The 27,771-nt window shown below is 42.1% G+C and overlaps 1 protein-coding gene across 1 annotated transcript in view; it reads right to left on the bottom strand.

Annotated features, from left to right (window-relative positions):
* The window catches only part of mast1b (microtubule associated serine/threonine kinase 1b), a 92,776-nt gene that overhangs the window by 27,074 nt on the left and 37,931 nt on the right, over positions 1-27,771 (bottom strand). Inside the window, exons 3-11 of the mRNA XM_034090136.2 lie at positions 20,305-20,399; positions 18,717-18,792; positions 15,130-15,202; positions 11,966-12,126; positions 11,050-11,125; positions 8,347-8,556; positions 5,939-6,040; positions 3,181-3,313; positions 1,554-1,675 (exon numbers count right to left, since the gene is read on the bottom strand). Coding sequence (XP_033946027.2) covers positions 1,554-1,675; positions 3,181-3,313; positions 5,939-6,040; positions 8,347-8,556; positions 11,050-11,125; positions 11,966-12,126; positions 15,130-15,202; positions 18,717-18,792; positions 20,305-20,399 — 1,048 coding nt within the window. The remainder of the gene's footprint in view (positions 1-1,553; positions 1,676-3,180; positions 3,314-5,938; positions 6,041-8,346; positions 8,557-11,049; positions 11,126-11,965; positions 12,127-15,129; positions 15,203-18,716; positions 18,793-20,304; positions 20,400-27,771) is intronic.

Raw genomic sequence — 27,771 nt, 5'->3', positions numbered from 1 at the left:
CTCCCGGAGGCCAAGGCAAGCCAGGCGTCCCCTGTTTTTTCGGATTGTAGTTATAATTTAAATAAATAAATAAAAACACTTTGTTTTGTTTCGATAATTCTCCGTTGCTGTGTGTTGCTGCCGGCCGTCTCTCCCCCATTCTCATTAGGCGCATTCACACTGCGGTACTTTTCCCACAAAGGTTCATGATCGCGTTCACACCAAAAAGAGCCGGTACTAAAAGTAGTTCATGCGAACCTTTTTACCTCCTCGAAAGTCCCCGCTAGAGAGCGGGGACTTTCGAGGGGGTCTTTTGTGAGAACAGAGCTATATTCCTGATTGTCTGGGCGGATTGCAAACCACGCCCCGTAAAACTCCCAAAAAGTTTTGTGAAGCCGCCATTTTATTATCCTCGCATTAGCATTATTAGCATTAGCATTAGCCCAGCGCAGAAACGCAGAGAGACTAACTTATGGCAACACAAAATAAAACATGGGAGCGGTGGAGATGAGGAGGTGTCGGCGTTCTGGCGATTTACTCGGAAGGCTTCAGTAGAAGCTACTGGGAGTCCCAGCAGCTTCTACTGAAGCCAGTCCCCAACTCCGGGGACTTCCGGCCGGGGACTTTGGGCGGCAGTATACGCCGTGAAGTGGTTTGCGGCCTGCCAGTAAACCCAAAGCAGAAGAAGAAGAAGTGACGTCAGCGGCTTCATTTGCCTAATCTTCCCTCAGGAACTTATTCCGGTGTGAACGCGATCTGTACTTAGTTCATGCGAACTAAAGAGTTTGCATGAACCTTTGTGGGAAAAGTACCGCAGTGTGAATGCGCCTATTGAGTATTTTACAAAGAGTGAAACAGCGCCCCTCTAGATGTTATGGTGAAACAGTAGATTGCACTCTCTGTTGCGAGAGGAGGCCAGCCGAATCTGGCTTCCCTTGGTGAAAATAAATGGAGGGATTGACCAATCAGACTCACCGACCCAAAAGAAAGGATGTATTATTGGCTTCCCCTAATTTTTTCTCCACGCCACGCTACTGATTGTGGGGGAAAACTATAATAATATGGCGCCTGGCGAAGGAGGTCATAACTCAGATAGATAAAAGGTGTATTTTGATATATGTTTTTTCTTGAATTTTCTCCATTTGGTGATGCATATTAATTTTTCAAGGTTTTTCTATGTCAAATTTCTGTCTTTAATCTGTCTTTTCTTTTCTGGCCAATGTGTGAGGCTTTTTCTTGTAAATTCAAATGTATTTTGTGAGTTTTTCTCATAACATTAATTATAATGTTTTTTGTTTCAACGACAATGGCTCTTATCGCCCTCTAACTATACCCCCCTCCCTCTTATATAGTCCTATATGCCTATTCATCTTAATTTGGGAGTTGGAAGCGTGCCTAATGCCTGAGGGATGGCCCAGAGTAAAGAGGCTGCTCTTCAGTTTTTTTCGTACTTCAGCATAAATTAACTAAATTAGCTGTAAACCAAGTCATTAGCAGATGAAGCAGACATTTCAAAGACCTTGGCAAGCCAGACGTTATACTGTTGCTCAGGAAAAATATAAATAAGGATGTATAAATGTGGAGAAGGCGTTGAAGAAATTATCACATGGAGGATTCATCTCCATACTCACATCCGTCGAGTCGTCTGTTTCTGGAGTCAGCGGTCCTTCGCTGTCGTAACTGTCCAGGTTTATCTCTGAGAAGAAACAAACATGTGAGTTCAAATCAGGCGCTTTATTTCCGGAAAGTTAAAAGATGGATAGATGGATGGATGGATGGATGGATGGATGGATGGATGGATGGATAGATATATGGATGGATAGATGGATAGATAGATAGATGGATAGATGGATGGATAGATAGATGGATAGATAGATAGAAATGTCCCCTCTGTGGGACTAATAATGGTATTCTGATTCTGAAAGCTCCTGTCTGCCTCCCTGTTGGGAAAATCCTGAATGTCCTCTTCCAACATGAGAGTAGCATGCTACAAAGGTATCCCAGCTGTAGCTGTGAACATGACAGGATGTGTGATGACCTAGAAGAGCATCAGGACTGCTTGAGGCAGATGATAGCTATGTGGTTAACATGATGGTTCAGCCTCTATGGAGAGAGACATCAAGCATGCTCATTTCTGACGTGGAGCTAATCTGAAGTAAACATTGAATACTGCTTTCTGTTCCTCCATCTGGTGACTGTGTGACTCCCTCTCTTGGATATCAGCATGTGAAGGACACTGCTCAGGAACTAGCTGTTGCTCTGTATGTGATGACTGCTTCCATTCTGGAGAGGATCACAGATACATGGATCCTGAGGCTGAAGCTCAAGCTGGGGACCAGGGATTATTAACATGTTAAGTATTCAGAAAAAGTCATAATTTTGATATTTTGAGAAAAAGTCATAATTTTCAGATTTTGAGAAAGAGTCATCATTTTTCAGTTATTGACGAAAAGGGAGCTGAGCCGGAAGGCAAAGCTCTCTGTCTACCGGGCCATTTTCGTTCCTACCCTCACCTATGGTCATGAAGGATGGGTCATGACCGAAAGAACGAGATCGCGGATACAAGCGGCCGAGATGGGTTTCCTCCGCCGGGTGGCTGGTGTCTCCCTTAGGGATAAGGGGAGAAGTTCGGTCATCAGGGAGGGACTCGGAGTTGAGCCGCTCCTCCTTCGCGTCGAAAGGAGCCAGTTGAGGTGGTTCGGGCACCTAGTTAGGATGCCACCTGGGCGCCTCCCTAGGGAGGTGTTCCAGGCACGTCCAGCTGGGAGGAGACCAAGGGGTAGACCTAGGACCAGGTGGAGGGACTATATCTCTTCTCTGGCCTGGGAGCGCCTTGGGACCCCCCAGTCAGAGCTGGTGGATGAGGGGAAAGAAAGTTTGGGGCTCTCTGCTGGAACTGATACCCCCGAGACCCGACCACGGATAAGCGGGAGAAGATGGATGGATGGATGGATGGATGGATGGAGAACAAGTCATAATTTTGAGGAAAACGTCATAATTTTGAGATTTTGAGGAAAAATTCATAATTTTGTGAAAAAGTCATAATTTTGAGAAAAAACTCAGTTGTGTACATGACAGGATGTATGATTACCGACAGTACAACAACCGGTATTCCTCCATCTTGTGACCATTCTGGAGAGGATCAGAAATACATGGGTCCTGTTCTGAAGCTCAAGCCGGGGAGATGTTTCTAACAGTCACCTTCGATCGGGTCTTTGGTCATCCCCAGCTGGCTGATGATGTACCGGGGGATGTCTGTCTTCATCAGGTGGCCCTCTTTAGCGTGATCCTCCGCCGCCTCCAGCAGGTGGTAGAACTCCTCCGGGTTAAACTCCTGGAAAACAAGAGCAGGGAAACTTCAACATAATGTCATCAGAGGGAAAGTTACTCAAGCCGGTGCATTAACACTGAACTAATGGCATTACATATGACTGTGGGAGGATTACATTGTTCTACGTTTGACTGATTGCTTCCAGGTAAGGTGGTTAATCTTTGAAGAGAGGGATGACGCATTTTTTCAGGCTGTTTTTAATAAATAAATTAAAATGATATTGCTTGCAGACGGAAATTAGCTATTAGCTCAAATATGGCATGTATCATATCTCTTCTCTATTTGTATCTGTATGCACGGTCCAATCAAATAAATAAATAATAATATTACCAAAAAAGAATGAAGGGTTACAGGATGTGTTTTTAGACACTGTAACTATAATTTATTTCTATTTCTCCAAAGGTATGGTAGTTGTTATATACCGCTAAAATATATAATACAATTTAAGCGAAAGATTAATTATAATAGACAAATCAATTCGTCATTCGTTTCAGCTGCCGCTAATAATCAAAAACTGTGGCATGATTCATCGAGTGGGATGTGATGACACCACACACACACACACACACACACACACACACACACACACACACACACACACACACACACACACACACACACACACACCCACACACACACACACACACACACTTTAATTGACACCATGTTCACGGTCTGTCAGACTGAAGGCGGCCCTGGCATTAGTCGTACCGTGGCATGGGCACATTTCAATCTAAATGCAAATGAATTCCACGCCCAGACAGACTGGACCGGCTTTTCAATCCTTCAGCTTTGCTTTATTTTCTGCCAATGCTGTGTGGTCCATCAGAGAGCCTAAATGCTCTTAATGGGCAAATGAGTATCTGTGCCCGTGTTTATCTAAAGACAATCAGCCGGTCCTCAGGAGGGACGTGAACTGTGAAATGTTCTGGAAGAAAAAAAGTGGGGCTGGATGAGGATTGTCAACATAGTAATAGGATAGTGTGAGAGGGGGCCATTTGTCTTGTTGTGATTCATCATGTTATATTATTTTGGACACTTGGTGGCGATAATTAGATGCATCATTTGGGGCATAATTGACATGAAAGGGAAGGCACAAGAAGCCACACAGTTCTCACTTAATGTAATGGCTTTTTTTTGTGGGCCAACCCAGAAGTTAATATCACCTTGGTTCCTTAAAAAAAAGCAAATGAGATTTCTCAATGTGATTTTGGATTATTGCAGAAATTAATCTCTTTGTCAAACAAACGTTTATGATACTTACACGTTTTGTTCAGCAGGATAATCTCACCATATTAACACCACTTTAAGATTTCTGAGGTTAAAAGCTAATGTTGGGCTATAAAGGAACTACAGCACGGTCACATGACTTCACGTCACCACCGCTAAGCTAAAGGTGGCTAATGTTGGGCTATAAAGGAACTACAGCACGGTCACATGACTTCACGTCACCACCGCTAAGCTAAAGGTGGCTAATGTTGGGCTATAAAAGACTACAGCACGGTCACATGACTCCACGTCACCACCGCTAAGCTAAAGGTGGCTAATGTTGGGCTGTAAAGGAACTACAGCACGGTCACATGACTTCACGCCACCACCGCTAAGCTAAAGGTGGCTAATGTTGGGCTGTAAAGGAACTACAGCACGGTCACATGACTTCACGTCACCACCGCTAAGCTAAAGGTGGCTAATGTTGGGCTATAAAGGAACTACAGCACGGTCACATGACTCCACGTCACCACCGCTAAGCTAAAGGTGGCTAATGTTGGGCTGTAAAGGAACTACAGCACGGTCACATGACTTCACGCCACCACCGCTAAGCTAAAGGTGGCTAATGTTGGGCTGTAAAGGAACTACAGCACGGTCACATGACTTCACGCCACCACCGCTAAGCTAAAGGCGGCTAATGTTGGGCTATAAAAGACTACAGCACGGTCACATGACTCCACGTCACCACCGCTAAGCTAAAGGCGGCTAATGTTGGGCTATAAAGGAACTACAGCACGGTCACATGACTTCATGTCACCACCGCTAAGCTAAAGGTGGCTAATGTTGGGCTATAAAAGACTACAGCACGGTCACATGACTTCACGCCACCACCGCTAAGCTAAAGGCGGCTAATGTTGGGCTATAAAAGACTACAGCACGGTCACATGACTCCACGTCACCACCGCTAAGCTAAAGGCGGCTAATGTTGGGCTATAAAGGAACTACAGCACGGTCACATGACTTCATGTCACCACCGCTAAGCTAAAGGTGGCTAATGTTGGGCTATAAAAGACTACAGCACGGTCACATGACTTCACGTCACCACCGCTAAGCTAAAGGTAGCTAATATTGGGCGTGATGGCGTTTAGTCGTCTCATTTAGACACTTGTTAGCAACTGCTGTTTTAAAATGTACCAGTGGGCTATTTACTGATGTATTTTATGTCGTAGAACAAAAAATAACCTTATTTCAGGATAACAACCAAAACACGTTAAAAAAAACCTTGACTTCAACACAAGGGATCAAGAAGCTGTAAAATGCTGACTCATCTCTGGGTTTAAGGAGTTATTCCTGCACCACTATATGTCCTCTTTTACAGTTGCTACCATAACCATTAAAGACAAGTAATGTTATCTTTACCAGACACTCCAGGAGCCTGGCAGGTCGGGAGATGATGATGAGAAGCTTCTTCGCCAGCTCTGTGACGAAGGCTACCTCTGTGCTCTCCGAACGCTCGAAGGCCTGACAGAGAAAGACATATAGACGCAGATAGACATCAACAATTACGGCGTCAGACACTGTAGAATCCCTTAATATACAGGCGACGCATTGCAGGGAGTTAAAAGAGAGATTAAAAGCTGTGAAGAATGAGAAAATGGATCATGAAAAACCCAGCTGATGCCATCGAAAAAAACCCGGGCTTCACAGCGATCTAATCACGCCGTCAAAATTGAGTTCAGAGATGAAATTGACTGATACTCGTTATCTGCTCGGAGCGTGATTAGCCTCCGTTTAACGCAGCCATTTCAATCTCGTCTCTCATCACGAGTTTTAATAAAATTAGAAGACTTGAGCTCAATCTGTCCATCAGTTACCTGAGCAGAGGATAGGATTCATTTACCCATCATCATGTGAAGCTTCATAATGCTACGGTGAATATGATACCTGGGTTTTTGCATTGTGTTTTTCATTTCGACTACTATAACGTTCTTTGAAGTCAAAGTCGGTGAAAAAGTGAAATTTTAATATTAATTCATAGATTTCATATTATATATATAATATATATATAATATTTCAACATATTATCACCACATGAAGCTGATAGAAACCTGGTTGCATAGCAGTTTCCTTTTAAATATCCAGTAAACTAAAAGCCACATGTTTTCGTCCATCTGATAATAATAATACATTTTATTTTTAGGCGCCTTTATGACACCCAAGGACACCGTACGAATTGTTAAAAGGAAATCATGGAGGAGACAATCAAGTGGACACAAATGAGACATATAATGGGGAGCACTACAGCGAGTAGGCAGATTTGAACAGGTGGGTTTTTAATTGGGATTTGAATATGGTGATGGTGTCTGACTGCCGGATGTGCGGGGGGAGGGAGTTCCAGAGTCTGGGAGCAGTGCAGCTAAAAGCCCGAGCACCCGCGGTGACGAGGCGTGGGGTGGGGGCGGTTAGCAGACCAGCAGAGGAGGAGCGGAGGGAGCGGGAGGGGGTGTACTCAGCCAGATAGGGGGGGGGGGCAGGTTATGTAGGGCTTTGTAAGTGAGCAGTAGGTTTTTGAAGTTGATACGGGATTGAACGGGGAGCCAGTGGAGTTGGATGAGGATGGATGAATGTACGTCCCTTTTTTTTACTGAACTTTAAGCTCTAGTTTTGGTCCCCACCATCTCCTAAAGGGACATATCTGGCATTTTAGCGGCTAAATGCTACGCTACATTCCCTAGCTAGTTGCTAACTTTGTAATATCTGCCGTTTGGTTATGTTCCCGTGGCACACAGTTTGTTTTCAGAGATATTTTTGACCGACACAGCTTCTGCTAAAAATACGGTTGAGTTTTGGTCGATAATCTATAACAATGAGCGATAAGATGCGTAGAAGCTTCGTAGAGCTGAGGGGAACTGCACAGAAATGTTTTGGTTTAGTTTGTTTGTCTTTAGCAAGATTAAAAAAAAAGCTAATGGCTGATATCAAGCCCCCAGGAGGTGCGCCGGACTCTGAGGAAAATATTCGTTGTGTCCAAACGGCGGTACTACAATTTCCGTATCAGTCCGTGGCGTCACCCGGCCCAGAAAGACTTTTCCCCATTGACTTACATTGGGAAAGAGACGTCTGTAAATCAGCGGATATTTTTTTTTTAACTGAATAAACTACCCAGTATGAACTATTGTATGGCCCTTATTATAATCATTCGGTCCTTAAAGTTGTAAAATGCACTAAAAGCCGAATCTAGATTTATTTTCTCTCACCATTCATTCTAGTGAGTGGGAGCTCGGGGGCGGGGCTTAAGGGGCGCATGCTCTGTGAGCGCACAAACGGGTTCTTCTGCTCTGACAGCCAGGCATTATGGGTAATCTGTGACGTTTCGCCATTTTGTCTTCATGCGCCAATGAGCAGCTCTCATAGGAAAGAACGAGACTCCGCCTCCCAGCTGTGTCCAGTTCTTATTATACATCCATGGCTGATATCCATGAACTCCAAATCATGCGCCGAAACCACACATTTATTTTACTGTTGTTACGATTAGTTTTGTAAACGTTGCGAGATACTTCATCTGGTCTGCCCGCTCATATCAGTAGAAGCAACCACACACTTTTTAGACAATTTGAAACGCTTTTCATTTTGTTAAAATAAACATATGAACTATTTAAAATGCAGATATACCCAGTTGTGTGCATTTCGTTTCTCTGTAAAAACTTAAAAGCCTCGGACACTTCCCGATTTCTATACTCACTACTTATTATTATACCAACGAGGAACAGCAACATCTGTATTGCTCTTACATGAGTTTGTGGGCTTTATATATGTTCTAAACCTACATCCTGTAGAAGCTTGTCCAGGTTCTCCTGCAGCTCGAAGAAGTAGACGGAGGTGATGAGGCCGTCGCGGGATTTGGCCAGGCAGTCTCTGGACAGCTCGGCTATCTGATGGTGGATGAAGCTGAGGACCCCGTCGGCCAGAGGAAGAACGTTTTCAGGAGAGAACTCCTGGATGAAGTCGCCCAGCTTCCCCTCCATCTGCGCTGTGGCCTGGAGGAGGAAGACGAAGAGGACATGAAGTCAGGGCAAAAGAAAAGACACAGGACGAGTTGGGGGTGGAAGAAGAAGTGACAGAGATGCTCGGTTGCTTTACACTGAATTATATGCAATGTCATTTTCATTATTTTCCCTTGGTCGTCTTCTCTTTATTATTGTATTGTTTTTTTACTTATTTAAAGAATAAAATCTATTTTGTTATTATTCATATTATTATTTTATAGTTTTTTTGCTTTTATTTATTTATTATTATTTTATTTTTTTATCATTTGTATTTTAAGAAATTATCTTGTTAGGAATAAGATAGAATCCAACTTCTTGATTTCTTCTGGTGTCTTTCAAAATTGTTGGAGGATACAGACCATGTCTTACCATGTTTAAACTAATCTTTAGACCAGGGGTCGGCAACCCCTGGCACGCGTGCCACTATTGCCACGCGGCACCGTAACCAGTGGCACACTACGAAGTGTGCAAACATTTTAAATTGTATTTTCGGATCCCGAACGAGACCGCCGCCAGAGCGCGTCTCCCCGTTACCTGCAGAAGGAAGCCATGCACACAACGCAGCCCCGCTCTCTTTAAGTCCAGTCGACTTTCTGCCGCTTTCCTCCGTGGTGAAACGATCAGGGGTGAAGTGCTGCCGGAGCGCGCCGGTGTTGTGTCAGATTATGCACCCCCGTCGTGAAATGCACCCCTTGACACGGGAACGTGCATTTGAATGTATAGTCCGCTATTCTATGTTGTCTTTTTGATGGTTGGGATGTCGAATCCTGGATGTTGCATTCATTCGTGCCTTCTTTTTCATTTAATTTTTTATTTAATATACGTTTTTATTTAATTGTGACGTCCTGTCTGTATACTTGTGCTTTACAATGTATTGTTTATTTTTTACATCAAGTGCTTGAGGGTGGGATTAATATAATTTTTTTTATTTTGGGGGGTGCTTTTTATGAACAGCCTGGTTGCCACGATATGCACCCCCTTGCTATCCCTGACAATACACGTGTCATGAAACTTTCTCCATGTATTGGTACTAGTCTTTCAACTATACCCTCCAAAGCTTGGTGGGATTAATAGAAGCATCTTTTTTTGGGGGGCGCTTTTTACGGCAGGCCAGGGGGTGCATTTCACGACGGGGGTGCATCATTTGACACAACACCGGCACTTCACAAATTGCATTACCCATAAGGAGCTGTACAAATGCCCCAGTTTGTGCGTGGCTGTGTCTTTAGTTGAAAGCCCAGTGGATATCTGCTCATCTCTCATCGAAAGCAATATGCTCCACAGGGGCGAACTGGCCATCTGTGTGTTCTGGAGAATCACAGAACGGACGGTCGTCATTATTAATATTATGCCGTTTAAAGCAATTATTTAAATTTGTTTAAACCGGATCATGTAAGTTGCGCTGACAGGTGAAAGAGGTCCACACACTGCTTCCCCGCAGCGAGGCCCCCCCCCCCCGTTGTCGGCACACTGATCCCATTTTATTTATTTTTTTAATGGCACTTCATATCAAAAAGGTTTCCGACCCCTGCTTTTGACTAATAAAACCAATGTTTTAGGACCATTTGGTAGCAGAGGTTAGAGTAGTTTTAGGATATTTGGTTAGTGTTTTTAGCTTGTAATGTTTCAGTATAATACATGAACTCTCGCTAAATCTAGATGTGTTAGTAAGATACCTTTTCAAATACTTTCTGTTTTGGCCCCTATTGTTATAGCCTATACAAATCTCCATTTGTCCTATGAGTATACTTGTATTTCTTTGCTGTTTGTGGATAACATCTTTTGACTTGTGTGAGGACAAGCCAAAAGAGCTTTTACCTCAAATGAACTCAAAACAAAAAAGGCCAATTTTCCTAATGCTTGATCTTTATCTCTGTGGAAGCTGTCAGCCCATTTCCTTTTCAGAGCAACCTCAGAGTGAAAGGGATCAAAATGAGGACAACAGAAAGTACTTTGTACTTTTATCCATGTATTATTTCTTTTAATGTTTATTTTATTAGCTTTTCTTTTTAATGACTGATTTTAAATGCCATTTTCTTTTTTGGAAAGCACTTTGAATTGCCTTGTGTTGAAAAGTGCTATATAAATAAACTTGCCTTGCCTTGCCTTTCACTGTTCATAGCTCTGGCACTATTTCTAAGTGCAGTGATTAAACTAAAAACTTCACTCTGATAGGATAATCATATCACGACTTGGCAGCGGCACATAATCGTGTTTGCTTTGGTCTAACAGCTGCTATGGCTTCCTTTTTCTGGAGGGTTTTAACTGTGTGTACTGTGCATTTGTCATCTCTGAAAATGCTCAATCATACTTTAAATCCCTTTTTTATTTCCCTAAAATGTAAGCTCTGTCGAAATAGGATTAGGCGGTTTTTTGGCTGAAAGATTGGTTAATGCTCTGTAGGCTTAGTGATTACGTTGTGTGTGTGTTTTTATGGAATATGATTTTGATCGCAATGCAGCTTAGTGTGTGTGTGTGTTTTACCTTTGGAAAGCGCTCTTTATACACATGGTTCATCATGACTATCTCGTTGTCATAGAAGGAGGAGGAACGTCCTGGGCTGTAGGGTAAAAGCAGAAAAACATGGAATACTGTCAAAACGATTTGCTAAAAAAAGGAAATATATATATATAGCTATACCTGTGAATTGCAGGTCTGAACTATGCTCTAAAGTCATGAATAGTAGGCACCAGTGCACTTTTTTCAGTTGAATTAACTGCTTTTCATGTAACTCTCTTTGTTAGCTTTCGGTAGCTTATATGAGCTACTTAGCTAGTTAGCTATGTTAGCAAAGTTAAAATATCTCTTGCTTTGTAACTGACACCGCTTGTTCATATATCACTATTCCTCCTCACAATTGTCACTTAACCTTGCTTGAAGTGAGGTAAAGTAACAGTTTTATATAAATTATTTAAAGTCAGTCCATATCATTTTTGGTGAACTGATAATGCTAATGCTAAAGCAGTCTAGCATGCGCAAGGCGGGAAAAGTAATAGGCAGCTAAATTGTGGTTATTGGGCAATATCTATAAAGTTCTCTGCCCACACACAGTTTAAATAATGAATACAACATTATTGTCTTTGAAAGAAATGTGTAATATCTTCTTCAACAAGCCCACATAGTCCTACTAGTTTTAATATTGGATCCTTCCATCCTAGCTAATTTGAGCTGATGTTAGTTTGCTAATGTAAGCTAACATTAGCCACCATATAGGAGGATGTGGATTTGTTTTAAGTCTCACTTTAGTAATGACTTTGCCTTGATATACATATAAATGTTTCAGTATGTTATGTGAAAGAAATGCCCAGATCAATAGAAGTGCTTTTGAAAGTCATTTTTAAAAAGTGCTTTTAGGTAGCTAAAGCTGCTGTTAAATCTCATAGGTGTTGTTTCTGCTGACCTGAGACTGCGAGAGCGCGGGCGCATGTGTGGAGAACATCTTCCTCCGTCATCGTCCGTGATGCTCTCCGTGCTGCCGAAGTGTTTGGATAAGAAGTGCAGCTCATCCATGGTGGGCTGGAAGGGAAGCTGGTGCAGCCTCTCCTGAGAGGAGCTGGACGACTGGAGGAGGAAGAGGAGGAGGAGGAAGAGGAAGAGGAGGGGAGGCAAGAGAAAAGGGTGGAGGAGGAAGAGGAAGCAGGTGATGGAGAGGATAAGGAGTGAGAGGAAGAGGAGGGAAAGCAGTAAGTAACACAAAGTACCGTTAGCATTCATTGAGTCATGTTTTTGTCCACCAGATGCTCTGTTTCTGTTTATTTGTCAGATGTATAAACTGTCTAGTATTGAAATCGTAGAATAAATCATACAAAATAATAATTCAAAAAATAAAAGAATGTTATGAATGAAGCATTTTGGTTTGTTTATGAATAGTTTTTATTGTTTTTCTTTCTATCTAATAATATATCCTAAAGTTGAGAACAATTCTATGTTTTAAGAGTTACAGAGAAGGTTATTTTATTTTTGAATAATACATACACTCACCCTAAGCTAACACATTGTGCATATTTCAACAGTTTCATTAATTAACCAATGGTGTTGCTTTCAGCTTGTTTCATTAACCTCCTTTAAGTTAGCAATTCAAATGCTAACATTACTTTCAGCCAACATTAACAGTTTTAATTATTTGTAGACGTCGTTCTTTCCTTCTAATTGTTGTTCAATCTCAATAATAGTACACATAATATTTGACTGCACTTATTTCCATTTGTCAGGAAGTTAGACATCTTCCCGGACCTGGCACCGACAGAAACAAACTGAGGTTTTAAATGTTAATGGGTCAGACCCATCAATCTGCCTCAAAGACAAAGGTCGTCTCTCGTTTGCCTTCATTAGAGCGCCGGTGAGACCTTCCTCCACTTACTTTGCTAACCGGAGGATCGATCGCCGATCAATCCCAGGTGACAGACTAAAAGGATGGAACAAGACTCCATTTTTCTTTGTCTGCTTCATGTCCAAGATTTTCTACTTTTCTGGTAAATCCAATAATTGCGTTGAGGTTGCTTTACTTATCCATTTCTCAAATCCCTGTCACGGTTAGTGTCTGATGTCGAAAGCAGGCTTTAGACAGAAGCATCCGCAGAACCGTGGCATCTCTTTTCTTTGTGACTGACTTGCAGCTATCAGTGGGCTTTACGGTCACATTTGTTGGTGTAATTTGACGTATTATTTACACACTTTCAGGTCATTTCCAAGTCGACAGAAGTGATTACGTTTGTGTGTTATTGTTACAATGTGAGGTGCAGGTGAAAGAACGATACGTGGAGAGAGGGTTTTCTTGCAAAAATAAACAGGCGTTTTCTTCTTAGCCTTCCACATTATTCCACAGAAACACACACTGCATGCCTGGTGCTGCGTTCACCAGCAAGGAACAACAACGAATGCCCCTCCCCTCTCTTCCCAACCCTTCCCACTCCAACCTGGCCAATCAGGTCGTGGTTCTAAAAGCGGAGTGAAGGCTTAAATACAAAATTAAACACTGTTGTCTACCTTTAATAAAACCCTAAAGGCTTAAGTACATTCATTATTGCATCGCTATAAATATGATATCTTCAAGAACAACACGGTCTGCTTAAAACGGATAGTTTTTAACAGAATTGACACTCATAAAATCACACATTTCCTGACCAATCGCGTCCAAGACTCCGCCTACTCATACGGCACAGATAAGGAGTACTTTGGAGGCTGCTCCCTCTTTGAGCACTGGGACAAGATGGCCTCCAGGTCTGAACAAAGGAAATGGTGATTACTTGGTGCTTGTGTGTTTTACAGACTGACAAACGAATTTAGATGCATTTTATTAGTTTGTCTATGTAAACTGTTTTTATAACTTTAACTGAAATAAAGGCAACTCAGAAAAAACATGTCCTACCTTTCTTAACAAACAAATAGTTAAGACCAACATGTTAGTGAGGGCGTGTGTGCGCTTCCTCACAGTTATACATAGGTGAGAAAAGTACTCCGATTTTTTACTTAAGAAAAAGTCAACGGCGGTGGTGGCGACGTCCATAGGGACTTGGCTTGGCAACCGGAAGGTCACCAGTTCAAGTCCCGGAAAGACCAAGAGCTACCGAGGTGTCCCTGAGCAAGGCACCGTTCCCCACACTGCTCCCCGGGCGCCGTACGTAATGGCAGCCCACTGCTCCTAATCCTGAGAAACCGTTTTGTTACATAGTAGGCCTACCTGTACTACGTAATGACAATAAGTTCAATCTTCAAAATAGCAATACTAAATTGTAAATACTCTGTTATAAGTAAAAGTACTGCATTCAAAATCCAAGAATACTTAACGTACCAACATTGAAAGTACGTATTGTTCGTAAGCCCATTTTATAAGAAATACTTGTACTAAATGACTGGATTAGGATCAATATGTTCGGCACAGCTGGTAAAGGTGGAGCTAATTTGATATACTGCTGAAGTATATTTTTACCTACAATAATATATTACAGTATATCATTACTCCTATTCATATTTTGTAAATGCTGTGGATTAAAAAGTACCATATTAGATCCAAAATGCAGAAGAAGAGCAGACAGATCTGGAGGGAACGCTGAGCACATAAATAAATGTCACCGCACTAATGTCAATGAAATATCTTCTGGTATCCGGCTATATTTAGCCTGTGGTTAAATGACCGTGGCGCTGCATGTAATCCATCTCATGCCGGAGTCCAGGCCCGGACTGGCCGTCGGGACGTTTTTTTAATGTTGTGAACGCAACGCTGCGCAAATGTGGGTCTGCCTCTGCCTCACAGAGGGTGACTGGCTGTCTCCATGATGTGGCCTGCCGACACGGCCACTTTCATACAGACCACACTAATGCCCTCGATTGGTCTCTGTGGTCATTCAAGCTCGGGAGGGTGTGTGTTGGTGTATGTGTGGCGCGAGCGAGTGAGATAAAGGCGGCTTTTTGCAAATATAGAAAGGCTCCGATAGCAATTTACAAATGTTTTGGTATGTTTATTTTCACACATAGCATGGCTACATTGTTGATGATGTCCGCAGCATTAATGCATAAGTACCCCTGGTTTGAAATCAAGTATTTATGTGACGGGAAGATATTTACCGTTGAGCTGGGAGTGTTGGTGCCATATCCAGAGGAAGGCAAAGACGCTAAAGACCACCGCCGTCCGTCCGCTCTGCAGAAAACACAAATATAACAACACTTTAAACTAATGCACACACGTTGCCATTAAATCCAGAACATATTAGCTTGGCTTTCTTGGATTCACTTTAATATGAAAACATTAGACACATCTCTATTTCAGCTGCACATGAAATATGACTGTCAGCAGACCATTGACTTATAACATTTGTCCCAGGGGCTTTTCTCAAAGGGATGATAACTCATTCTGGGTGCCTCGATCGCACAGTGACAGACGTTTTGATAATGAAGACGGGGGATTTACGATCTAAACACTGAGGGGAGAGAGAGGTCTGATTGGTCCGTTTCACACCCCTCTGCCTAAAGAGCCCGTGGCAGTGAAGGTTGTTGCTTATGCATTCATACTAGACTGTATGCTTATTCAAGCACTGGACTTAAGTAAACATGTGAGGTACTTGTACTTCATTTGACTATTCTTTTTCAGTGCAATCTTATACTTGTACTCTACTCAGAGTCTCAAAAGGAAATATTGTACTTTTTACTACATTTATATGAAAACTAATCACTAGTTACTTCCCAAATGTAGCTTTTACAAACAAAACATATGAAGTACCAGGGGTGTCAAACTCACACACACAGTGGGCCAAAATTAAAAAATGGGTACACGTCGAGGGCCGGACTGGTTCAATGTTTATTGCAGAACGTATTGAAATGAACTTATTGCACATATTAAACCTGGAACTAACTAAGCTTACATTATTGCCTATAAAAACATTAAACATTAAATAATCAGGTGCATTCATTTCTCATGGCTCGATCTGCAGCTCATTTCTTATGAGTACATTTCCCCACAGGCCAACAACAGCTTCAACAAAACTATTCCCCTCAGAGAGAAACAAACATGCCCTGTTGTCGTGAGAGAGAAAGTGCAGAAGGAAGCATCCATTGAACTCAGTGTGCTGCTCTGGGATGCTAGCTCAGACACTTGGCGTCTCATCTCGGGAGCAAGGTCATCAATGTTTGGGGTCCGGCTCTGAGCGGAGGAGACCCTCAGGATGGAGGGAAGGTGCAATATACCGGCGGGCCAGATCTAACAGGAATTAGAAATTATCCTGCGGGCCGAAATTAAATCCACCATGGGCCTGATTTGGCCCCCGGGCCTCGAGTTTGAGTATTGGGTTGACAGAAGGATTCATTTTGATAATGTTCATACATTTTTTGAGCATTCCCAGTTACTATACAACTCAAATGTTCACCTCATAGGAACAGATGCACTTTCATGTCCAACAGTATACACACACACACACACACACACACACACACACACACACACACACACACACACACACACACACACACACACACACACACACACACACACACACACACACACACACACACACACACACACACACACACACACACACACACAGGAACACACCGTGTCAGCAGAGCAGCTTGAGTAAACACAGACACACAGTGAGCGTAAAGCCCGTTGAACACGAGTCAGCGCGTTTCCCCGTGAGGAGCTGCAGGAGCCGGCTGTCCAGGATGTGAGAGACCTCGACCACAACAACACCTCCTCTCTGATGCTCACTTATTCTCTGCGTGTCTCACACCGACTTCACTTCCGCCTGTCTCCTCTCGTCTGTCTCACTTTCTGTCCCACCGCCCAGGCACACAAACAAGTGGGAGTTAACACCCATCCCATTCAGGAAGAGTACTTTAGGTCAGCTACCATTCTCCATCATGGTGATACACAGCTGGAACTCTCTACCCACTCAAATCAAAGACGTACACTGAACAAAAATATAAACGCAACACTTTTGTTTTTCTCCCATTTTTCATGAGATGAACTCAAAGATCTAAAACATTTTCTATAAACACAAAATAACCATTTCTCTCAAATATTGTTCACAAATCTGAAAAAGTCTGTGATAGTGAGCACTTCTCCTTTTCCGAGATAATCCATCCCACCTCAGGTGTGGCATATCAAGATACTGATTGGACAGCATGATTATTGCACAGGTGGGCCTTAGGCTGGCCACCATAAAAGGCCACTCTGAAACGTGCAGTTTTGCTTTATTGGGGGGGTCTGAAAACCAGGCAGCATCTGGTGTGAGGGGTAGGGGTAGGGTTAGGGTAATGTTGTGAATCGAGTGGCCTGTGTTCGTCGTCCATAACATACGCCTGCCCATACCATAACCCCACCACCACCATGGGCCACTCGATTCACAACATTACCCTACCCCTACCCCTCACACGAGATACTGACTGGTTTTCGGACCCCCCCAGACCCCCCCAATAAAGCAAAACTGCACGTTTCAGAGTGGCCTTTTATGGTGGCCAGCCTAAGGCACACCTGTGCAATAATCATGCTGTCTAATCAGCATCTTGATATGCCACCCCTGTGAGGTGGGATGGATTATCTCGCAAAGGAGAAGTGCTCACGATCACAGATTCTTTCAGATTTCTGAACAATATTTGAGAGAAATGGTTATTTTGTGTTTATAGAAAATGTTTTAGATCTTTGAGTTCATCTCATGAAAAATGGGAGCGAAAACAAAAGTGTTGCATTTATATTTTTGTTCAGTGTACATACATATAGCACCTTTAAAGCTCACTTAATAAAAACATGCTTCACTGAGGACCTGGATATGGCGTGTGCGATACATGTTGAGACGCCTGGTTTCTGTTGTGTGATAGTGATGTGCTAATATGTGACATGTACGTAGTAACGTGTGGTGTTTCCATTTCATTGTTCTCTTGTATCTTTTCGCCTCTATCCACTTGTCTTTACAACTAATGCTGTTGATGTGATTTTAAAAAGGTGTCTATTATCATCTGGCCGGGGACAACAGCTGGAAATGAGCATGCTGGCTAAAGCTGCTCCATTTACAGTTATTTGTGGCAGTTGATCGATGGGGACTGACCACGACACTTTAAACAAATAAACTAAACACATATAAGCAAATAAAAAAAACGACTGAACCCCACTTCGTCTCACTTTGCTTCGTGTGGAGGGTTCAAGTGCCGCACCAACGAGGAAACGGTGAATAGACAAATATTGTTGGAGCACAGAAAACAGTTGGAAATTAGGCTTTTACAGATTTATTTTGGTTGTGCGTACTTTGCAAAGTAAAAGTGTCAAAGGAGTGTTTTAATGTAAATACATCAGATTTTAGGAAAACTAATGAATTATCAGTCAACTTTAATCAAATATATGACTTAATGTTCTCTAAAAGGGCATTGTAAAAACCTGAAAATATTAACCACACCGCTGCTAACTGACAATGAAAGCATCCGTCTAAATATTGCTACGTATTCGCATTTATCGATTCAGTTTCCCTCGTCTAGTCAATGTTTGTTTCTCTAAGGGAGCCCTTGCGATGCTAACTTCTGTCTTACGAAAATGCGTCCGTCCTGCTCATCGGTTTCCACATTGTGTTGCAATAAAACCTTAAATAAGATCCCTCCTTACTTCACACTCGGTATCGTTGACTAACTGTCCTAACCACCTCATTACAGCAGTGAAATAAAGCAGTCACCTTCTGGAAGAGGCGAAGGAGAAGTGTGCAGGGTTGCTGGGGGAGAAGTTTCGAGGGCTGTCCAGAGGGCTGCTTCCTGTTGGGACAAAAAGACGTAACACAGAGGATGAGACACGAGAGAGAGCAAGACACACGTGGAGAGATTTGAGAAGATTAATCCAGAAGTTTAATTCAAAGCACAGTTTAGAGTAGACCTTCAATGGTTCAATACAACAGTGTGACTTTCCATAATCATAGGTAGGGGTTTGGGGGGGGGGGGGGCTGTGAAACTGTTGTGAACTGAAGGCCTAGCATTGATTGTTTGACTGATGAATGCTTGGAGGGCAAAGCTTTTCATGTGTCCTGGTTCTTTTGGACAGTAATGTGGGTGTTTTGATTGATGGGCTGAGAGATTTGATGAGGGGCTTTTTTCATAATGAAAAATGCAATCCTAAAGTTGCACATCAAATTCAAAATGGCCATCGTCCGGTTGGTTTTAGGACAGGCTTCCAAGAGGCTTTTTTGTGCGTCTGAACATGTTAGATATACATTTCAAATTTCAAAGCTCTAGAGAAAACCTGAGCGAGGGGCTGCCTTTTAGCATCTTTGGAGGCGGTGGACTTCCAAAGGGCGATTTACTTTTATTAGAAATTATAATAAGAAAAACTCAATTATTTTCTCTCAAACTTCAGATTTTTTTCTTCTCAGAATTATGAGCAAAACAATCTGAATTTTGAGAAATAATTAATTCTATTTTTGGGGGAAAATCTCAGAATTTGGAGACATTCTTACTTTAAGAACTTTACTCAGAACTAAAAATATTTTTGACTTGTGGCTCTAATTCTCTTCCGTACAAACTTGAAACAGGTTGTCATTCTAAGAAAAATTATATATTTTTCCACTCAATCTTTTAGAATCAAACTTAAAGTTAGCCTTTCGTATCTATATTTTCATTTCTATCTATTCTATTATATTCTATCTATTCTATTCTATCTATTTCTATTCTATCTATCTATTCTGTCTATTCTATCTATTTCTATTCTGTCTATTCTGTCTATTCTATTCTATCTATCTATTCTATTCTATCTATTTCTATTCTATCTATCTATTCTGTCTATTCTATTCTATCTATTCTATTATATTCTATCTATTTATATCTATCTATTATATTCTATCTATCTATTTTGTCTATTCTATTCTATCTATTCCATCTATTCTATTATATTCTATCTATTTATATCTATCTATTCTATCTATTATATTCTATCTATTTCTATTCTATCTATTCTATCTATTCTATTATATTCTATATATTTCTATCTATATATTCTATTCTATCTATTTCTATTCTATCTATATATTATATTCTATCTATTTATATTCTGTCTATTCTATTCTATCTATTTCTATCTATTTATTTCTATTCTATCTATCTATTCTATCTATTTCTATTCTGTCTATTCTATCTATTTCTATCTATCTATTCTATCTATTCTATTCTATCTATTCTATTCTATCTATTTCTATTCTGTCTATTATATTCTATCTATCTATAACTCAGTAATTGAATAGCTAAAAGGTCACAGCTTGGAGGTGATGCTCCACGTACCGAGGTGTCCGGGGAGGGGGAGAGGGGAGTGAGGGCGAGGCAGCGTGGGGGAGGTGGTGGTCAGGATCAGACTCTTCCGGTTGCTCGTTCTGCAGCTGGAAGAGAAAAAGACAGAGAGATGCATGTCAACGTAATCACAGGTATCCACAGCAGAGCGGTGTTTGTGTGCCGTGTCTGTGTGCAGAGGCAGCTGTGGACGAAGCAGACGTGCACATTCACGGCTCACTGCAGGAGCACCGCGGTGATAAGAGGAATTCAATTTCCTCAGTCATTCATCCCCGTCTGCCTCCTCTCAGCCGAGATGATGAACGAGGAGAGAGAGAGCGTGGAATGAGAGGAGAGGGAGGAAGTAGAGGCGACAAGCGACAAGCGAGACAAGCGAGAAATGATAGGATGGATGGTAAAAAGGAAACATCCATCTTCCATAGCCTCAGTTAATTATGTGTTAAAGAGGCCCATGTTCAGGTTGATATTAGTATGTAGTGTCTCTACTTTAAAGAGTCCTCTCCAGCTGATGTTCAGGTGTATATCAGTATGTAGTGTCTCTACTTTAAAGAGTCCTCTCTGCTGATGTTCAGGTGTATATCAGTATGTAGTGTCTCTACTTTAAAGAGTCCTCTCCTGCTGATGTTCAGGTGTATATCAGTATGTAGTGTCTCTACTTTAAAGAGTCCTCTCTGCTGATGTTCAGGTGTATATCAGTATTTAGTGTCTCTACTTTAAAGAGTCCTCTCCTGCTGATGTTCAGGTGTATATCAGTATGTAGTGTCTCTACTTTAAAGAGTCCTCTCCTGCTGATGTTCAGGTGTATATCAGTATGTAGTGTCTCTACTTTAAAGAGTCCTCTCCTGCTGATGTTCAGGTGTATATCAGTATGTAGTGTCTACTTTAAAGAGTCCTCTCCTGCTGATGATCAGGTGTATATCAGTATGTAGTGTCTCTACTTTAAAGAGTCCTCTCCTGCTGATGTTCAGGTGTATATCAGTATGTAGTGTCTCTACTTTAAAGAGTCCTCTCCTGCTGATGATCAGGTGTATATCAGTATGTAGTGTCTACTTTAAAGAGTCCTCTCCTGCTGGTGTTCAGGTGTATATCAGTATGTAGTGTCTCTACTTTAAAGAGTCCTCTCCTGCTGATGTTCAGGTGTATATCAGTATGTAGTGTCTCTACTTTAAAGAGTCCTCTCTGCTGATGTTCAGGTGTATATCAGTATGTAGTGTCTCTACTTTAAAGAGTCCTCTCCTGCTGATGTTCAGGTGTATATCAGTATGTAGTGTCTCTACTTTAAAGAGTCCTCTCCTGCTGATGTTCAGGTGTATATCAGTATGTAGTGTCTACTTTAAAGAGTCCTCTCCTGCTGATGATCAGGTGTATATCAGTATGTAGTGTCTACTTTAAAGAGTCCTCTCCTGCTGATGTTCAGGTGTATATCAGTATGTAGTGTCTACTTTAAAGAGTCCTCTCCTGCTGATGTTCAGGTGTATATCAGTATGTAGTGTCTACTTTAAAGAGTCCTCTCCTGCTGATGTTCAGGTGTATATCAGTATGTAGTGTCTCTACTTTAAAGAGTCCTCTCCTGCTGATGTTCAGGTGTATATCAGTATGTCGTGTCTCTCCTTTAAAGAGTCCTCTCCTGCTGATGTTCAGGTGTATATCAGTATGTAGTGTCTCTACTTTAAAGAGTCCTCTCCTGCTGATGTTCAGGTGTATATCAGTATGTAGTGTCTCTACTTTAAAGAGTCCTCTCCTGCTGATGTTCAGGTGTATATCAGTATGTAGTGTCTCTACTTTAAAGAGTCCTCTCCTGCTGATGTTCAGGTGTATATCAGTATGTAGTGTCTCTACTTTAAAGAGTCCTCTCCTGCAGATGTCCAGGTTCATATCAGTATGTAGTGTCTACTTTAAAGAGTCCTCTCCAGCTGATGTTCAGGTGTATATCAGTATGTAGCGTCTCTACTTTAAAGAGTCCTCTCCTGCTGATGTTCAGGTTGATATCAGTATGTAGTGTCTCTACTTTAAAGAGTCCTCTCCTGCTGATGTTCAGGTGTATATCAGTATGTAGTGTCTCTACTTTAAAGAGTCCTCTCCTGCTGATGTTCAGGTGTATATCAGTATGTAGTGTCTCTACTTTAAAGAGTCCTCTCCTGCAGATGTTCAGGTTCATATCAGTATGTAGTGTCTACTTTAAAGAGTCCTCTCCTGCTGATGTTCAGGTGTATATCAGTATGTAGTGTCTCTACTTGAAAGAGTCCTCTCCTGCTGATGTTCAGGTGTATATCAGTATGTAGTGTCTCTACTTTAAAGAGTCCTCTCCTGCAGATGTTCAGGTTCATATCAGTATGTAGTGTCTACTTTAAAGAGTCCTCTCCAGCTGATGTTCAGGTGTATATCAGTATGTAGCGTCTCTATTTTAAAGAGTCCTCTCCTGCTGATGTTCAGGTTGATATCAGTATGTAGTGTCTCTACTTTAAAGAGTCCTCTCCTGCTGATGTTCAGGTGTATATCAGTATGTAGTGTCTCTACTTTAAAGAGTCCTCTCCTGCTGATGTTCAGGTGTATATCAGTATGTAGTGTCTCTACTTTAAAGAGTCCTCTCCTGCAGATGTTCAGGTTCATATCAGTATGTAGTGTCTACTTTAAAGAGTCCTCTCCTGCTGATGTTCAGGTGTATATCAGTATGTAGTGTCTCTACTTTAAATAGTCCTCTCCTGCTGATGTTCAGGTGTATATCAGTATGTAGTCTCTCTATTTTAAAGAGTCCTATCACGTACAATGTGTTGGAGCGCTAGCCAATTGAAGCCAAGCGTTACAAAATGATGTCACTAAGCTCTGGATCCTCTCCAGACCATTTAAATGCACAAATACCAATTTAACACGACGGAAAACCCCAAAAAGCACAATAGGGTTTAAAAGCTGAACAGCAGTCACTGACCCACCTCCGATCTGCCTGTGGACTCAACACTGATTCACACCCAATATTACTGTATCTGACTCACACACCATTATGTAGTCAATTGAGCAGGCTTTTTGTATCTCATCTATGCGATCTTATTTTTGCATTTTGAACGCTGCATAAGTGCAATTTAATGAGATGCTGTTAAAATGCCTCAGGCTTTGGTGTCCAGGGTGGTGAGGGGCAAATAAAAACAGCCGGTAACAAACGAGATGCAAACAGCACCGTCTCATCTCCACTGAAATATAAAGAGATTTTTTTTTTACACACACACACACACACACACACACACACACACACACACACACACACACACACACACACACACACACACACACACACGAGACGTGAGATTGGATCAACATGAAGACACGCACTGCTCATCTTTTTACCAAAACCTCTTATATTAACATGTGTTCTGCTTTTCAAGGATTTTTACGACACAGAACAATTTGAAAAGTGCACTTAGTGGAGTGAAGATCTTCCTCTCCCCATCACAACAAAGAACAGTTGAATCACATTCAATGAAGCAGGAATGAGTTCTAAATCCGAAAATTAGTCAGCATTTTAGTACTTTTTTAGCTGTAGTTCCTTTTTAGTCCAACATTAGCCGCCTTTAGCTTAGCGGTGGCGACGTGAAGTCATGTGACCGTGCTGTAGTTCCTTTATAGCCCAACATTAGCCACCTTTAGCTTAGCGGTGGTGAGGTGAAGTCATGTGACCGTGCTGTAGTTCCTTTATAGCCCAACGTTAGCCACCTTTAGCTTAGCGGTGGTGACGTGAAGTCATGTGACCGTGCTGTAGTTCCTTTATAGCCCAACATTAGCCACCTTTAGCTTAGCGGTGGTGACGTGAAGTCATGTGACCGTGCTATAGTTCCTTTGTAGCTTAAAGTTAAATCCCACACTGTTCTTATAGATGTGGACGTGTGTGTGTGTGTGTGTGTGTGTGTGTGTGTGTGTGTGTGTGTGTGTGTGTGTGTGTGTGTGTGTTAACACCTGCCATCTTAACCGATGTACACTGAGCCATCCTGACAAGTTGTCATCAGGGAATACAAAAAAAAATCATACATTTCCATTCCTGTATCATAGAGGTGTGAATATAAGCTGCTATCTTTGCCTTACATGTATATGTAAACAAATGTGATTTTTCTGAATTAAATGGTTTCATACAGCTGTTTATATGCCACATATACGAAATATAACCATATGCTTAACATCAAATCAAATAATGACCCACATCAGTCAAGCTTTACCCTGCACAGAGCAAACAAATGGTGAAAACGTATTAAAAATAATGGTGACAGCTGATTGGATTGATACCACGCCTGGCCTGACGCTAATGTAAAAAATTACATAAAGACAGAGCCAGCCGTATCTCATCTATCTGTTTTCATTAATATAACCGCACACAGGATGTCCCGATCGATCAGATCAATAACCAGCCTTACGGGTATTGATCACATCAGCCAATAGGTTGGATTTAACCGGCAGGGCCAATAACTGCTGTTGTGCCATTTCACACTGATTAAGCCGGATCAATTATAACCTGACATTTTTCTTTAACATTAAACCTTTTTCATCTGAAGCTGCAGTAATCTCACTGTAACCCTGAGCTGACGCCTTCAATGAGAGCAGCTTCACTGCGTTCATTACTTCAGAAACACACGGAGCTTAAGGTTAATGGAATCTCACGCTGCAGGAAATCAATGGAGGCCGGCTGTAAACACAAAATACACTCAGAGCTTGGCCTTGAATTTCCCTGAATGCCGACAGGACATGGATAAACACAAAGATGCTAAACGGACATGTAAAGAGTGGTTTAGTGGTGACATATTTTTGTAGGCTGACCTGGAGGTTAGCATTTAAAAGGGCTTCCTCAACAAAATCAATGGGATTTATCCATGTGATTTTTGCAGAAAACGATCTCTTTGTCAAACAATAGTTTTTGTGATACACGTTTTGTTCAGCAGGATACAGCTAAAAGCGACTAATGTTGGGCTATAAAGGAACTACAGCACGGTCACATGACTTCACGTCACCACCGCTAAGCTAAAGGTGGCTAATGTTGGGCTATAAAGGAACTACAGCACGGTCACATGACTTCACGTCACCACCGCTAAGCTAAAGGAGGCTAATGTTGGGCTATAAAGGAACTACAGCACGGTCACATGACTTCACGTCACCACCGCTAAGCTAAAGGTGGCTAATGTTGGGCTATAAAGGAACTACAGCACGGTCACATGACTTCACGTCACCACCGCTAAGCTAAAGGTGGCTAATGTTGGGCTATAAAGGAACTACAGCACGGCCACATGACTTCACGTCACCACCGCTAAGCTAAAGGTGGCTAACGTTGATGACGTTTAGTCGTCTCATTTAGACACTTGTTTGCATCCCCAGTTTTTGTGGGGTATTCACTGATGTATTTTATGTCATAGAATAAAGATCAAGGGTCGACCGATTATCGGCCTGGCCGATTATCGAGGCCGATATTTCGCATTTGACAGATTATCGGTATCGGCCTTTTTTTTAAATCAAATTGCCGATACAACTTTGGCTCTGATGCGGCCGTTTCTCTGGCTGCAGTCACCACTGTTCACGAGCAATGTCCCGCCCACAGCGCTATCTGATAGGCTATTACTGAAGTGTCAATCAACACTGAAGATTTTCCGGGCTGCAGCCAGCCAGAGAGGCGGGACCTTCTCAGATTACAGGCAGGTGTGAACAACGCAGACACAGACAGAGGCAAGCAGCAGCAGTGAGCGGTGTTTCGAATGTCAATCAGTTGAAAGCCGAAGTTCAATAAACATCCCAATCCCCTATGCTGAAGTTGCAAAAACACCACGATTTTATAATCCAATTCTATCAGTTTCCCAGTTGCAAAGGGACCGGGGGGGTGGGTAGCGTCTCGCAGCGGAGAAACTGACGCGCTGGGACGACTGGGGCTGTGACGGCTGCTAGTGGAGCCTCGCAGCAACTCTGCACCACAATCTGGTGCTGCTGAATTGGGACTGCTAAATGAGTGAGACTCAAATATCAGAAGTTCAGAACAAGTTTTAGTAGTTTTTATTTTTAACTTAATTTACTTTACTCAGGGTCACAGAGAGGAAACGAGTGTTAAGATGTTGAAAAGTTCGTTAAACATAAAAAGGCATTTCGAAGAAGTTCTGTTATTCTACATTTTGACACCAACATTTTCTGATTTTACTGTAAATGTATATCGGTACCAAATATCGGTTATCGGTCTCCTTGATTACTAATAATCGGTATCGGCCTTGAAAAAGCCATATCGGTCGATCCCTAATAAAAATCTCTTCAGCTTGTGTTGACCTCAGACCTTACTTCATGCTATAACAACCAAAAACACATTCAAAAAACCATTGCCTTCCCAGACAAGGGACATGGAAATGCTTACATGCTGACTCATTCCTGCACTTCTCTATTTACTTTACAAAGTCAGTCCAAATGTTAAAACTTTGCCCACCCGGGGCCTGTTTTGTACTCGATTGTCATTCAAGATCAACAGAGAGCGGTGTAAGGGAGGGAGAGAAGCACTCTTAGCACTCAGTAAATCTGGATTGTAAATGCTGTCGCCGAGGGGCTGGAGAGAGGGATGGAGGTGTGGAGGATAAGGGAAGAGGTGTGTGGAGAGATAAGGGGGAAGTAAAGGCTTCGGGGTGATTGGTAGCGCTGCACAATTTTGTAAAAATAACTTATTGTGACTGATATAGCGATTATGATATAGGAGGAAGTGATCATTTTGCATTTTATTCCATCTATCAGTGAAAAATATATCAAAATGTGTTTTAAGTCTATTCAATATGATTAGGCGCGTTCACACCGGAGTACATCCCCCCGTACTTTTTCCGTTTCGTACCCCTTATTTTGCGCTCACATCAAAAAGAGTACTTAGTGCCGGGAACTTTTACCCCCAAATAGTTAGTGCCTGCTAGAGAGGTGGTACTTTCCTGGGGAGAAAAAAGTACCAATTTCTATTGGCTGGGCGAATTGCAAACCACGGCCCGTAAAACTCGGAAAAGTTTTGTGAAGCCGCCATTGTATTTGCTGGCATTAGCATTATTAGCATTAGCCCCGCGCACCAACGGAGAGAGACTAACTTATGGGAACATAAAAGAAAACATGGGAGCGGTGGAGATGAGGAGGTGTCGGCGTTCTGGCGATTCACTCGGAAGGCTTCAGTAGAAGCTGCTGGGAGTCCCAGCAGCTTCTACTGAAGCCAGTCCCCAACTCCGGGGACTTTCGGGCGGCAGTATACGCCGTGAAGTGGTTTGTAGCCTACCAGTAAACCCAAAGCAGCAGAAGAAGAAGAAGTGACGTCAGCGGCTTCATTTGCGTAATCTTCCCTCAGGGACTTATTCCGGTGTGAACGCGATCTGTACTTAGTTCCATGGGGGTACCGAGTGCTGGCATTAAGTACGGAAAAGTACGGCTATTGATAGCCTGAGATTTCTTTGCAGCTCCACAATACTTTATTCAAATTTGTATTTTAAC

Source organism: Pseudochaenichthys georgianus, chromosome 8, assembly GCF_902827115.2.
Source record: "Pseudochaenichthys georgianus chromosome 8, fPseGeo1.2, whole genome shotgun sequence".
Taxonomy (NCBI): Eukaryota; Metazoa; Chordata; class Actinopteri; order Perciformes; family Channichthyidae; genus Pseudochaenichthys; species Pseudochaenichthys georgianus.
Note: the sequence above shows the minus strand (reverse complement) of the source record. Positions and strands in the feature narration are given on the sequence as shown.